Genomic DNA, 13176 nt, shown 5'->3' with positions numbered 1-13176 from the left:
TCTTTTGTTTTTTTTTGTTTTGTTTTTTTTACTGGCACAATTGCATTCAAATGCAGTGTGATATTTCAGTGTCTGAGGAGCAGTAAGCAAAGCAGCAGTGTTACAAGAATGCTGATTCACAGTCCGTGGTTGCAGATGTTGGGTTTTTTTTAAGGCATAAACAATCAAAGGAGTTATTTCAAAGAGGATTTGTAAGGCAAAGGTTCTTGAATGTAAAGATATTCCAAATTCTCACAGTGATGTTCTCCTTTGAAAAGAAGATCAAGATTTCTAAAAGCAGGTTTTTCAGAGAAGACAAACAGGGAGAGGTGATGCAGGTTGTGAACTAAAGCTGCTGGAGCAGTTGTGAAGGACTCAGGTCTGGGCTTTTTGTTCAGACCATGGAGCAGCATTGGCCTGTGGGCACCGGAAAGCCCTGGAGCAGACAGAGATGTGATTCTTAACAGACAAAATAATTGTCATGAGGAAGAAGCAGCCCCAGAACTCTGCAGCTGCAGTGGCTCTGGATTATTTGCCAGCATCACAGAGCACCCCTACTTGGAAGGGACCCACAAACCTTATCCAGTCCAACTCCAGGCTTCACCAGGACCAGCCAGAGTCCAAACCGTTCAGACATTAAGTGGAATGGCCCAGGCTCCTTCAACTGCAGCAGCTTAGGGCTGTGCTCCCTGCCCTGGGCTGCCTGTTCCATGCCCACCCCCCTCTGGTGGGGAACCTTTCCTTAGCCCCCACCTGACCCTCCCCTGGCACAGCTCTGTGCCGTCCCCAGAGCGAAAAGATGTGTGAGAAGGAAGTGGTGCTGAGTGTGGGTCTGATGGCAGTGCAGTCTGCTGTGTCCAGAGTGAACTGAGAAGGAAACCCAGCAGGTTTCACCTCACTGCTGACAGATGCAGCGGGCAGAGGACGTGCTGGAGTGCAGGTGAGCAACTGGAGGTAGTAACTAACCCTGATCTGAGTTTTAACATCAGGTCTCATCTCAAGCAGGAGTAACTGAGCACTTCCTTCCTGCTGGCCAGCTGTCCTGTTTGGCAAAGGTTTTGGAAAACAGAGTGACTGGGAGGAGGGAGAGTTCAATTTAATAAGCAAATGCCCCACAGTCTCCACACAGCTGCCTGGCAAGAGTTTCTTGTATGCATCTCCACTGCCATGTAAATCACCACCAAGGGCATCTAAACCCAAATGTGGATCTGTGTTAGACTCTGTGATGTTGACTTCAAACACGTTTGAGAAAACTCCAGGTTCCGTTGCTGCTGAGTGAAAACGACATTAAGTTGTGAAGTGAGATTAGAGAGAGTGCAAGAGAAGCGCTGAGTGATAGCAGAGCTGGGCTCTGCGATAGGGGAGCCTGCAGCGTGTGATAGGAGGTGCTGTCTGACTTCAGGTCGGGTGCTGGGCTCTTAAGGGCTGCTGGGGGAAGGGGATCGTCTGATCTTTTTGCAGCAGCGTAGGAGAGAGCAGCGCCAGGGCAGCTGAGTACCAGACCTCATGGTGGCCTTGGTGAGAGTCCCCTGGTGGTGGACTTTGTCCAGCAGAAGCTTCCAGCAGCACATGGCTGTGCGCGGCTCTGCAGGGCAGCGCAGGAAGCAGGTGGGTGGGGGAGCTTCCTGCAGCTTGTGTTGTGAGGTTGGAGACCGAAATACTGACAGATCCCTCACCCCCAGAGCTGCCTCTTCCACTCCAGCCTTTTTCAATATAGAAACAGAGAAGAACAGCTTTGATTTTTTTTTAATAAATTATTATTATTTTGTTTGCAAGCATCCCCACGCAGCATGGGGCTGTTATCCCATCCTGCAGGTGTGGCTGTTAGTGCTCCCATGGCCAGGTCGGTAACACCACATCCAAACCCGCTGTGTGGGGCCCTCTTTCACCTCTGCTTTGTTCCACTCTGGACCTGAATAATGCAGGGCTGTAAGCTGATCCTGGACGCCTCTCGGGTTTCCCCGCAGAGCTCAGAGAGGCTGAACCTGCAGCTGCAGCACTGTGGGGCTGCTGCTCTGCTGGGTCCCCTCAGGCCTGGCCTGGCTCCTCAATGCATGCAGCTCAGGTGTCCCACGCTGCAAAATGCAATGAGGATAAGGCCGGGCTGCAGGCTCTCGGGGTGCTTGGATGCTGCACATTGAGCCCAAGCAGCCTTTGAGGTTCATGGAATCATTCTGGTTGGAAAAAAACCTCTGAGAAGCCCAGGTCCAACCCCTCTGTGCCCACTGACCACATCCCACAGTGCCGTATCTCAGCATCTCTGAACACCTCTGGGGATGGTGATTCCCACCTCCCTGAGCAGCTCTGCCACCGCATCACCGCTCTGTGTTAGAAATGGTTCCTAGGCTCCAACATCACCAAGCACAGGGATGGGGTTGGACTGGGAAGGGCTGTCGGACAGCCGCCCCTTTCTGCTGCCCTACTGCACTCCCCGGTGCAGCCCAAGCCCCGTTCCCCGCTTCCTCCCACCGGGGCAGGAAGCACTGAGCCCCGGTTCCTTCCTGTGTCGGGACGGGGCTGCAGAGGGAAGGGCTGAGTCGCGTCCTGCAGCTCGTGGCTGAGCGGCCCAGGGCCCCCTGAGCTGAGAAGCAGGGCCTGGCCGAAGGTAGGGAGCACCGCGGCAGTGTAAGGGAAATAGGAACGGAGCGGGTGGGGAGGGCAAAGCCTTCCCTGCAGTTCAGCAGTGGGGCACATCTGCTGTGCCCTGTGCTGCCCCACGCTTTGGGCGTGCAGGAAGATGGGGGGATGGGGGATCGCGGTGCTACCTGCTGTGCCTGGCCGAGATGCAGCTGCAGCTCAGCAGCCATGTGGCTCCCAGCCACGAACGGGAGCAGAAAAGCAGCCCAGCTCTGTGTCCCGTGCTCCTGACCTGCACTCACTGGGACCCCCATCGGTGCTACTTGTGAGCAGATCTGCAAAGCGGTTTGGGGTGTGGGAGCCCTGGGGGTCCTCCAGCGGGGTCCCCATCCCAGGGAAGGCCAGCGGCGCCCATTCCCAGCTGCTGGCTTACCTGGCCAGCAGACGCTCCTCCTCTGCAGGAGGCAGGAGAGGCCGGGGTGGGGCTTTGAGAGCCAGGTATCGGAGCCCAGTGGGGACGCTGCCAGGGCCCAGCACACAGCCGCCCGATGCACCTGTAAGTCTGTGCTGCCTGGGTGGGATGGGCGCCATGTGTGAGCTTTGGCCCTTGGCTGCATGGGGAAGGGTGTGTGAGGGGCCCGGGGAGGAGAGCAGGGGGTTGGGGCTTGGATCACAGTCACGTTCCTGTTGCGCTGCCCATGAAGAGCTCTCTGTGCTGCACTGACTTAAAGCTTTGGTTTGGGGTCCTGGGTGGAGAAATGTGATTTTTTTCCTTCCTTCCTCTTTATGGGATGAATTTTGTGCCGGGAGATGCATGGTGTGCAGGGCAGGGCTGGCTGCCAGGCAGCCCTGAGCAGTTGGGATTGCTCACCCCAGGGCACAGTGCCGCCCTGATTTTTCATTTCCTCTGCTCCAGCTGTGTGAAACCACGTTTGTCTCTGCTCTGCAGGCTGAGCCCCAGCCGCTCCGCTCCCAGCACCGCAGGCAGCCCCTGCAGCAGCAAGGCTGTGGCATTTCCTCATTCTCCTTCCTCTTTGCTGTGGGACAGAGCCCACTTGGCCAGGGGGCTCCAAACAGGTGGGAGCAGCGTGTTGGGCTCCTGGCAGTTGGCAGTCCCCAGGGGGCAGCTCTTGGGGACGCCCCTGGCAGGGTGCTCTGCCCAACACAACCCCGTGCTCAGGAGGAGCTCAGCAGTGCTGTGTTCCCCAGACTGGCAGCCAGGGATCCCTTTGGCCATCCACATTACCACCATGAGCTGGCCAGTGCAGAGCAACTGCTCCCAGATGGGGAGAAAATGAAGTCGTCCCAAATAATGTGATGCAGCTGTGATCAGCTAAGATATCCGAGCTCCCAAGGACCCAACTCAAGAGAATGGGGTGTAAGAACAACCCTTTATGGACATCAGAGACCACTCTGCAGAGCTCGTGCAGCCCAGCTGGAGCAGACATGATCCATCACACCCAGTACAGGCGAGCTCAGGGCAGCTCCATCTGATGTTATTGCTTATCTATAATGAACGTGAGGTCAGCTCAGCTACAGTAGCAACAGGTGCTGCACCGAGGGGACGTGCTGTGTGTCACCCCATTAAGGTGTTAACACCTCCCAGCAAAGGATTTCTGGACCAGAAAATGGATTTTCTCCTTAAAACAGTCTGTTTTATGCTTGCATTTCCCCATCAGTGCTGAATGAGGCTGTTTTCCCCAGCAGTTGATTGCATTTAGGAGTTCAGGGCAGCTCTCAGTTCTCGCTGTGCTGGGTCTCCACGTGTGGCTCCCAGATGCTTTCAGCTGAACACAGGTGCTGTGAGTTGGGATGCATGTGCTGCAGCTGCCCTGCAGGGCTGGGTGCTCACCTGCACTCTGCCTTCCTTCTTCTAGGGCAGACCCAGTTGCATTAATAATGGAAAAACCCCAGGTAAACTCAGGAGCCTTTTAGTCTCGTGCCACACCTCTGCTGCAAGGAGAACTATTTCAAGGGCACTAAAGTCTCTGTGAAGGTGACTTCAAGGCTTTCTTGCCCTCCTGAGTGAAGGACGTGGCTGTGCTGGGCTGCTGGCAGCTGCCTGGGTCAGCAGTACCACTGGTGCTGCCTGTGGGGTGTGGGCAGGAGGGGATGTGCAGCGTGCAATAGGAAGCTGCAGTGTTGGAAGAGCAGCGTGGCTTCTTGTGCCTGGTGGGTTTCTCCCAGCTGGGCTGTGTGGCGCCCCTGGGTGAGCACTGCTGTGTGCATCCCAGTGCCATCTTGCTGTCATCCTGCTGTCCCAGCATAGGGAAGGAGCTTTATCCTGGGCTGTGCTGTGCTCTGATGCATCTCTCTCCTGCAGGGCTCTCAGCAGGCCAGCCCAGTGCTATGCGGGTCTCCCCGAAGCGCTCCCTCACGGCTGTGTTTGCAGCCTCCTTCTTCCTCCTCCTCCTCCTCCTGCACAGGGCCAGCTGGCAGCAGCAGGATTTCCAGGTGAGTCCTGTGCTGGGAGAGTCCCCTCCTCTCTGCCCCACGTGGGCCTCAAACCCCAGCTCTGCTCCCTTCCTGCCCCACTGGGACCCCAACCTCTGGTTCTGCTGCCTTCCTTGGCCCTGTATCACCCCCAAACTCCAGCTCTGCCTTCTCCCTTCCCTTTGGGCTCCTCCAGTCCAGGATCTGAGGAGGAAGTTGCTGCCCATTGGCTTACACGTGTCCAAGACCCCAGGTTCTGACCAGTCCAACTTTGACTGCCATCCAGGTCGATTTTAGGGATCTACCTTCAGACACAGTCCTGAAGACACTGAAGCAAGGAGCCCTGCACATCCACCAGGACACGGACAGCCTCTCTGCACTCAACAACATCTCCTACCACCTCCTTGCTGGTTCCCCATCATCCCACAAAAGTGAGTGCCTCTGGGGCCTGTTTTGGGCTGGGCTCTGGGAGCTGCACCTCTGACCATCGTGGTCCTCCCCCATCACTGTCACTTTGGGTGCTCTCCCCCCCGACCAGCCTTCTCTGCTCTGTCCAATTGGGGTGTGGGGTGACCACAGCCATTTTGGATTTCCCAGATTTCTGGATGAGATACATTTGCCTGTGGGTGCTTTTCCTGCTTTCCCAGTGGGGATCTGGATCTTCTGACTTTGGATGCAGGGCCATAAATTAGCATTAACTGTGCAGGTTGGCTGTGGGGAGAGCTTTTTGGAGACCCCTTCCACATGGGAGAATGTCACTGTGGTGCATCAGTACTCAGCCTGTGAATGCCTTTGCTGTGCCTTGCAGAGTTCTTGGCTGTGGGACTGTCATCAGTGCGACGACCACGTGGCTATTACCTCCGAGACACACTGCAGTCCCTCTTCAAGCAGTCATCAGAAGAGGAGCTGCAGGAGATGGTGGTGGTGGTGCACCTGGCCGATGCAAACCCCAGATGGAACGCCTATGTGGCTGCTGACATCAGCCAAAGGTTCTCTCACCACATCCTCCTGGGCCGGCTCGTGCTTATCCACACTCCCCATGAGTTTTACCCGACCCTGGAAGGCCTCAAGAGAAACTACAACGACCCAGAGGCGCGGGTGAAGTTCAGGTCCAAGCAGAACGTGGATTACGCCTACCTCGTCACCTTTGCTGCCAACCTCTCCTCCTACTACCTGATGATTGAGGATGACGTGTTGTCTGCCAAGTCATTCTTCACTGCCATCCGCAAAGCCGTGGCCTCCCAGGAAGGCTCCAACTGGGCCACCCTTGAGTTCTCCAAGCTGGGCTACATCGGTAAGCTCTACCGCTCCACTGACCTTCCTCGCTTGGCTCGCTTCCTCCTCCTCTTCTACCAGGAGATGCCCTGTGATTGGCTGCTGGACCACTTCCGCCTCCTGCTTACCCAGAAGGATGTGATCCGCTTCAAGCCCTCCCTCTTCCAGCACATGGGCCTCTACTCCTCCTTCCAAGGTAGTGTCAACCGACTGGAGGATGACGAGTTCGAGGCCGATGCCATGGACCTTCCAGACAACCCACCAGCAGCCGTGTTCACCAACATGCTTGTCTTTGAGAACTATGAGCCCTCCAAGGCTTACAGCACAGCAGAGGGATATTTCTGGGGGAAAAACCCAGCAGTGGGCAGCATCTTCTGCATCGTCTTCCACCAACCAGCCCGTGTTACCCGTGTCCGGGTGCAGACGGGCTCCAATGAGCGCCATGGGGACTTCCTGCATGCAGGGGTTCTGGAGCTGGGCCAGAGGCGGCGGGCTGATGGCCGGGACTGCTCTGTGTACACCACTGTGGGCACCTTTGAGAAAGGGAACTTAGAACGGCGGGGGCTGGATAAGGGAGCACCCAACCCTGTGGAGTGTGTGAGGATCCGGGTCACCCAGAGCCAGAGTGAGTGGCTCATCATCCAGAGCATCGATATCTGGACTGCAGGCACCTGAGCAGGGCTGTGATGGGTTGGATTTTGCTCTAAGAAGAGGTTTATTTTTCTCAGTCCTTTTTTTGATTTAAAGGAGAATTAAATTATTCAGCCAAGCTGGTCCTACCTGCTGAATGTAGAGGGGTGGCAGGGCAACTGTGGGTCTGCTTCCTGCAGGAAGATGGATGGGGGATGCTGCAGAGAGCAGTGCCCAGCCCTGCAGCCCATCAGTATGGGGAGAGTGATGGACACGCAGCTCTGCAAGCTCTTTGTGTCCTGGTGGAGTGCCACTTTCCCTGCTCTGAGCAGTGGGGTCCTGCTTCCTTTGTTCCCTGGTGTCCTTCTCGGTACCTCCTTAGGCCCTGACTCAGCTAATTAATTAACAGCAGTGAGTCTATTAGCCAGGCAACAGCATTTTTTGCAACTTCTCAACACCACCCCATCCTCAGTTGTCTAACCCTTACCTCCTGACTTTCTATCACACTGCTGTTATTCTCTTATCCTGTTTTCAAGCTACTTCTGCAAGTCTCCTGAGCAGCACCCCATATGGGAAGCCAGAAGTCCAGGCACTGCCTGCAGGAGCCTCTGGTATCGCTGATTTCTGTGCTGCTGGGAGGGGCAGCGGCCACCAGATGGACCCACAGCACCGGCTCAGTCCTTGCAGGGCACCCGGGGCAGCTCTGATGTTCAGACCCGGCAGGGAGATTTCTGGGTAGATTTCAGGCCAGCGAGGTGCTGAACGCTGAGCTCCAGGCCCTGCAGCAGCCACCCGCCCCTCAGTGCTGCAGGGACATGGCTTCGCCCTGAAAAAAGTCAGCCACGTAGAAGGTCTTTGTCTGCATTTAATACAAAGATGCTACACGATAAACTCCAGCACCTTCCTGACGTTCTAAGGGTTCCAGCCAAAGCACAGTCAGAGGTCTTGGGAATTTTGAGGAACACAAAGGTGACCTTCCTAGGGCTACGATCCCAGACCATAGAATGACTTGGGTTAGAAGATACCTTAAACATCATCTAGTTCCAGCTCCAAAAAAGAAAGATCTTTATCCATTGAATAGCTCAGCTTTCAAACCCATACCTCTCCATTTCAGAGATAAGGTGTGCTCCAGCAAAGCCACTGCCCCACTTCTCTTGGACACAATGCCTTTCATGCACTGTGTGAACGTCAAGGGTTACAAGCAGGGTTACAAACCAAAAGCTTTCTCCCCACTGTATTTTTATCTGCTGCTAAAGGAGGTAAACAGAGATAGAAGTATAAATCAGCATACCTGTTCTTTTACTCGTTAATCTACTAATCAGCTCTGTGCAGCTCTCCTGCACAGAAACAAACTGCAGTCTCTGTTACGCTGGTGTAAATCCGGAGAAACTCCACTGAATAACATGGACATGCACTCAGGTTACACCAGAGTAAGTGCAAGCAGCAGCTGACCAGCAGCAGGGATCCCACATGCAGTGCACATGTGTCACGCTTTGGAGTTCCCAATTAACATCAGTGCAAACGAGAGATGGAGGTGGCTTCTTTATCCTGGAGCAGCACCATATAATTTAGCCTACAAAAATGATCCCGTTACTTTTCTCCCACTAAACTCCACACCAAGACTCTCTAACACAGGGCTGATGTCAACCCCAGCAAGCAGTGACTGCAGCATCGTGCCGGTGGCACAGCGCCCTGGAGCTGCAGCCCCCACTGACCCACGCACTGGGGTGGCAGAGCTGTGTGTGGCCGTTTACATGCAGCCAGGGGCCAGCTGTCAGTGCAGGTCTCAGCCTATGGGCTGATGTACAGGGCAAGGGGACAAAAACCAGGGACAAGCACTGTGGCCTGCCCCTCTCTACAAAAGGGTAAATCGGAGAGGGTTAGAGCTTCCAGGCCAACACCACGGCTGTCCTGAAGGATGGCTTGCTGTCTGTCTCTACCTGCTGAGCTACCCGGGCTCCTGGTGCTGCACTGCTGCTCCTCTAGCTCAGCATCTTGTGCCGATCAAAAACTGTCTTCCTCTGCTCCTGCACCTGGCGCTTCCAGCGCTGCTGGGCTCCCTCCACCCTCTCCAGCACCGTGTTGGCTCTGGCCCCTGACGGGGTTGGGGCTGCAGCCAAGGAGCGAGAGTCCTGTAAAGAAACAGTGGACGAGGTCAAAGCAAGGCACGCTCAACCCAAACACAGAGGGAACGAGCGTGAGGTCACACTGCTCCCCTGTCAGCCATTCTCTTGTGTCCTCACTGCCCTGTCCCTCCCACAACGGCAGCCACCCGTCTGCACAGCCTCACCTCATTCTCCTCCTCATTGTGCAGGGGCTGTGTGTAAGCATCTGGTTTTCGGATCAGAGGGTCCACCAGTACAAGGAAAGCCATGTAGAGCAGCAGTGCCCCCACCACGGACAAATAAATGATGATAATGACCTGCAGTTAAGCACAGCACGGCAGAAAGGGTCAGTAGAGATCAGAAGTACCACAGAGGCCAGGAAGCTCCCTTCACAGATACCCCTGATGCCTGATCTCGTCCCTCATTTCAGTGCTCACTAGGAAGTCTCTTGCATTTCTTAAAGAAGACTGGTCTTCTCTGCAGCATCAACGGAAACTTGTACTGCACATAACAGGAGACCAACAGGATGGGTTCCCAACATGAGATACTTTGGCACAATCTCAGCAAGGAGACAGGTCTCCCGTGGTGCCTCCTCCTCAGTGCCAGGAGCGCTCCAGTCTCCAACACAGCACTCTGGTACTACCACTGTGTGCTAGCCATGCTAGCTTTGTCTTCCCTTTCTGGGCTGTGCTCCAAAAGCCCAGCCTGTCAAGCTGTGCCTGGGATGGCACAGAGCCACAGGGAGCTGACCCAAATTACCTTGATGGTGGTGGTGCTGCGCTCCTCGTACTTGCACTCACACAGCAGGCAATACGCCTCCACATCGTTCCCGGGCACTGGCATGGGCTCCACAACATGCAGGCAGTTGCTGCAATGCAAAGAAACCAAAATCAGCAACAGGACGAGAAGAAACCAGTGCTCTGTGGAAGGATGCTGTGGTGACTTTGCCCCAGCTTTCACACTGGGCTGATAATGCTGACTGGAGTTCCCACCACAGCTTAGCTAGCCTGAAGTTCCTGGGACAGATTTGCTGAAGCACCATCTGCAGGGATAACATCCGGGTGAAGGGGGCTGAAGGGCATGACCTACATCTACACCCCTCACCTGGGCTGAGCCTACAGAAACAGCTTGCTTTACACATTCACAGGCAGCAAATCGCTCTCAGAGTGCTGACTTCCACACATCAACCCCTCAGGCTTCAACGTGCAACTCACCAGTCCTTCTGTGACACATTCTTGTTGTAAATGTGCCCGCTGATGTTCCGGTATGGGGGACAGATGCATTTGCAGCGAATATCCTCTGAGCTCTGCAGGAACACGAAGGACAAGCATCAGTGAGCCAACACAGGGCTACAGCTCTGCTGCCCTCCCCACATAGGGCTGTGGGAGCAGAACATTCCCTAAGATAGAGATGACTTCATGCCACATCTCTCATTTCTCTTATTTCTCCTCTCCAGAGGAGCTCTCAGATGTATCTCAAAACACGAGCTGGAAACCACAACCAAAGTCAGGGCAGAGGCCTCCATCACACGCATTCACAGCCCTTCATGTTACAGATACACACAGACCTGCTGCAGTCTGCTATTTGCCTGTAGGAGAACACATGCTTCTCTGCCATTTTGGTGCCTGCTGTACCACACTCAGCGGCTGAAGCTGTTCACTCACCTTGCCAGCCTGTGCTGGAGGAGAAAGGCCGCAGCTCAGCAGTGCGATCAGCAGCACGGAGGTTGCACACTTCCAGGTGCACTGGGCAAACATTGCGGAGGCCTGAGGAAACAGAAATTCCCACACAGGACAGAGAATCTTCCGCTTAAGGTTAATTTCTTCCTGTATCACGATGCATTCCTACACGAAACTCCAGGACACAGCTCGCACACCCCGAAAAATCCCTGTCCAAAGAGCTTCCGCCACCCGGAGCTAAACCATCAAACTAAACATCGTTCACAGCCGGCATCGCAGCTCCCCAGCAGCGCGGATCAAATCACCGCACAGCTGCGTTTGCACCCATCCAACGCAACGCGAGCTCTATCTGCACACGAATCGACCCCACAGCCCTCCCGATCTCCACGCACGATCCTCTCCTCCCCCCGCCCCGCTCCTCACAGCGCAGCCCCGCTCCGTCCATCCAGGCTGCGGCCCACCGACCGATCCGAGCGGCGCCGCCCCCGGCCCTACCTGCCGCGCGACGCCGGCGCCCCTGCCCCGCCCCAGCCCTGCGCTCCCATTGGTTGCAGCGTGACAGGCAGAGCGTTCTGCCAATCGGAAACCAGGGCGGCCCGCCGCGCTCTGATGAGGAGGGCCGCGCCTCGCTGATGCCCCTCAGTGTGAGGGAGGTGCGGTGCGGTGCACGGCGGTGTGGTCTTCGTGTTGTGTTGAACCGGGGAGGGAAAAGCTCTGCCACAGCATGGCAGCAGCTCGGGCTGTTTTACCTTTATGAGTCACGTTTAGCGTCCTCTAGCTCGAGGGTGCGGGTCGGCAGCGTCCTGTGTTAGAAGCCTCAGTGCTGTGCTTCCCAGGGCCGCGTCCTCGTGTTCGAAGGGGGCGTTCTGCGGGCCCGGCTCTGCAGCGGGCGGGGCGCTGAGCTGTGTGGGGCTCTGGGGTTTGCTGCGTGAAATCGGGAGCCCACGGTGAGATACGTTCAAGTGAAGTGTGCATAAACGGGGAGTGAGGTGCGACGGCTGGGGGGAGGTTTGCTTCTGTGGGTGAGCTGAGGCCCTCGTGAGGCTTGTAGAACATGGGTTGTGGAGACCGGGTTCTGTATTGCACCCAGGTGTGGGAATTCCTGGTACAAGGGGTTTTCTCACCCAGCAGTGTCGTGTGTGAGGTGCTGCCCTGATGTTCCCCACGTGCTCAGCTGGGGTCCATTACGGGCTCACAGCCTGCTCCAGCTGGGCTGACCCAAAGCAATGTTCCCTGTGAATAATCCTGGCTGTTAGGTGCACGGCAGACTCCTAATTCCTGACTCCTAATTCCTTCCTCCTACTCCAGTGCTGCCAAGCGGAAGCACTGCAGTGGCGCTAACTGGCTGCTCTCGCTTCTGAGCACGGCCTCGGCCCTGGCTGTGGGATGCTTCCAATGCTGTGAAATTGTTGAGTTTTTACAGGTTTAAAGGCCAGATGACCGCAGGGCTTTTATGTTACCAACTTGCCCAGCACAACTGGGAAGGAGGTATTTTTATCTGCTCTGACATCTCTTGTCGCAGTAATCTATCCTTTGTTTTTTCTGCAGCATAACTATATATATCAGTGCTTCTTGTGGGCTGGAATAAGCTGGGCACAGCTTCACCTAGCGACAAGATGCTGAGCAATCCTGGAGTGAGTAAAGGAATGACCCAGGCAGCTGAGACACTGTGTGCAGGGATCCGTTTTTCAGGTGAGTACCTCAGAGGCAGGTCTGCCAAATACACAACGAATTTGGAACTTTCTAGTCCCTCTTTCTGAAGGCTGGTTTTCCTTCATGTGCATGGACTTGTATTCCGTAGTGCAGGGGAGATGCTTTAATTGTAGTGATGGGAGGGACCACAGAGCCCATCCAGGAGATCATTTTGTGTTCATTTCCTTGCTGGCTTTTTCCTTGCAGCCTCAGTGAGGCTTCACTGTAACTGGGAAAAAAATTTAGAATGAGCAATGATCTTGTAGGGCTGTGAATTCCAAATTTCTGCCTCTTGCTCTGTGGGCTGCAGACAGGTGAGAGAGGTGTAAACCTTTTTCTAAGATAAAGATGGGATCACATCAGGTTCTTGATAAATAAAGGGCAACTTAAATTGGATTATAAAGACACGGATTGGCTTGTAAATATCCTGGAGGTGCGTCCCACTGTAACAAAAAGCATCCTGTAATTCAGAGAGAAGACACTTTGTCTTCAGTCAAATGATTGCATCTTTGTGTTAAGCACAAAATGGAATTTGCTCTCAAAATGCTGTCATAATTATGCAGTGATAAAAGAGGATGCAGGTGTGTTTGGGCACTGAGCCAGCTTCACTGAGCTCTCTTTCTGTCTCTGGATGGTTTGTTAGACTGAGGAGTAGCAATTCATTTTTCTCTTTTTGCTTTTAACTCCCTTGCAACTCAAAGGAAGTGGATTTTGGTGACGTGCCTCAGTTTTCTCAATCTGTACACAGTTGTGCTCCAGGGTTTCTGTGAGGATGACTGAAGAAATCCTTGTGAGGGTCATAAGAA

The 13176-nt window shown here is 54.8% G+C and overlaps 2 protein-coding genes across 8 annotated transcripts; one reads left to right on the top strand and one right to left on the bottom strand.

Moving 5' to 3' along the window:
• Nucleotides 1-14: 14 nt before the first annotated feature.
• Nucleotides 15-7625, top strand: LOC125684164 (alpha-1,6-mannosyl-glycoprotein 4-beta-N-acetylglucosaminyltransferase). Of its 7 annotated transcripts, none has more exons than XM_048926078.1 (4): nucleotides 15-919; nucleotides 4880-5010; nucleotides 5276-5420; nucleotides 5798-7625. In XM_048926078.1, the coding sequence occupies exons 2-4, from the start codon at nucleotides 4906-4908 to the stop codon at nucleotides 6937-6939; spliced, it is 1392 nt and encodes a 463-aa protein (XP_048782035.1). In that variant the 5' UTR covers nucleotides 15-919; nucleotides 4880-4905; the 3' UTR covers nucleotides 6940-7625. The 7 variants fall into 7 exon arrangements, with proteins under 7 accessions (XP_048782035.1, XP_048782038.1, XP_048782032.1 ...); XM_048926081.1 differs by lacking the exon at nucleotides 15-919 and adding an exon at nucleotides 937-1587; XM_048926075.1 differs by lacking the exon at nucleotides 15-919 and adding an exon at nucleotides 1913-2584.
• Nucleotides 7626-7741: 116 nt separating this feature from the next.
• Nucleotides 7742-11223, bottom strand: TMEM9 (transmembrane protein 9). The gene is given in 7 exon segments (XM_048926085.1): nucleotides 7742-9026; nucleotides 9185-9316; nucleotides 9759-9867; nucleotides 10214-10305; nucleotides 10664-10765; nucleotides 11174-11199; nucleotides 11202-11223. Coding segments are annotated over 7 exon segments (633 nt in total). The 3' UTR covers nucleotides 7742-8876.
• Nucleotides 11224-13176: the final 1953 nt, after the last annotated feature.

The sequence above is a fragment of the Lagopus muta genome, chromosome 24 (genome assembly GCF_023343835.1).
Source record: "Lagopus muta isolate bLagMut1 chromosome 24, bLagMut1 primary, whole genome shotgun sequence".
Taxonomy (NCBI): Eukaryota; Metazoa; Chordata; class Aves; order Galliformes; family Phasianidae; genus Lagopus; species Lagopus muta.
Note: the sequence above shows the minus strand (reverse complement) of the source record. Positions and strands in the feature narration are given on the sequence as shown.

Coding starts and splice junctions, on each gene's coding strand:
- LOC125684164 (XM_048926078.1), top strand. CDS start 4,906: ATGCGGGTCTCCCCGAAGCGCTCCCTCACGGCTGTGTTTGCAGCCTCC. Junction 5,011..5,275: donor GGCAGCAGCAGGATTTCCAG/GTGAGTCCTGTG, acceptor ACTGCCATCCAG/GTCGATTTTAGGGATCTACC. Junction 5,421..5,797: donor TTCCCCATCATCCCACAAAA/GTGAGTGCCTCT, acceptor TGTGCCTTGCAG/AGTTCTTGGCTGTGGGACTG.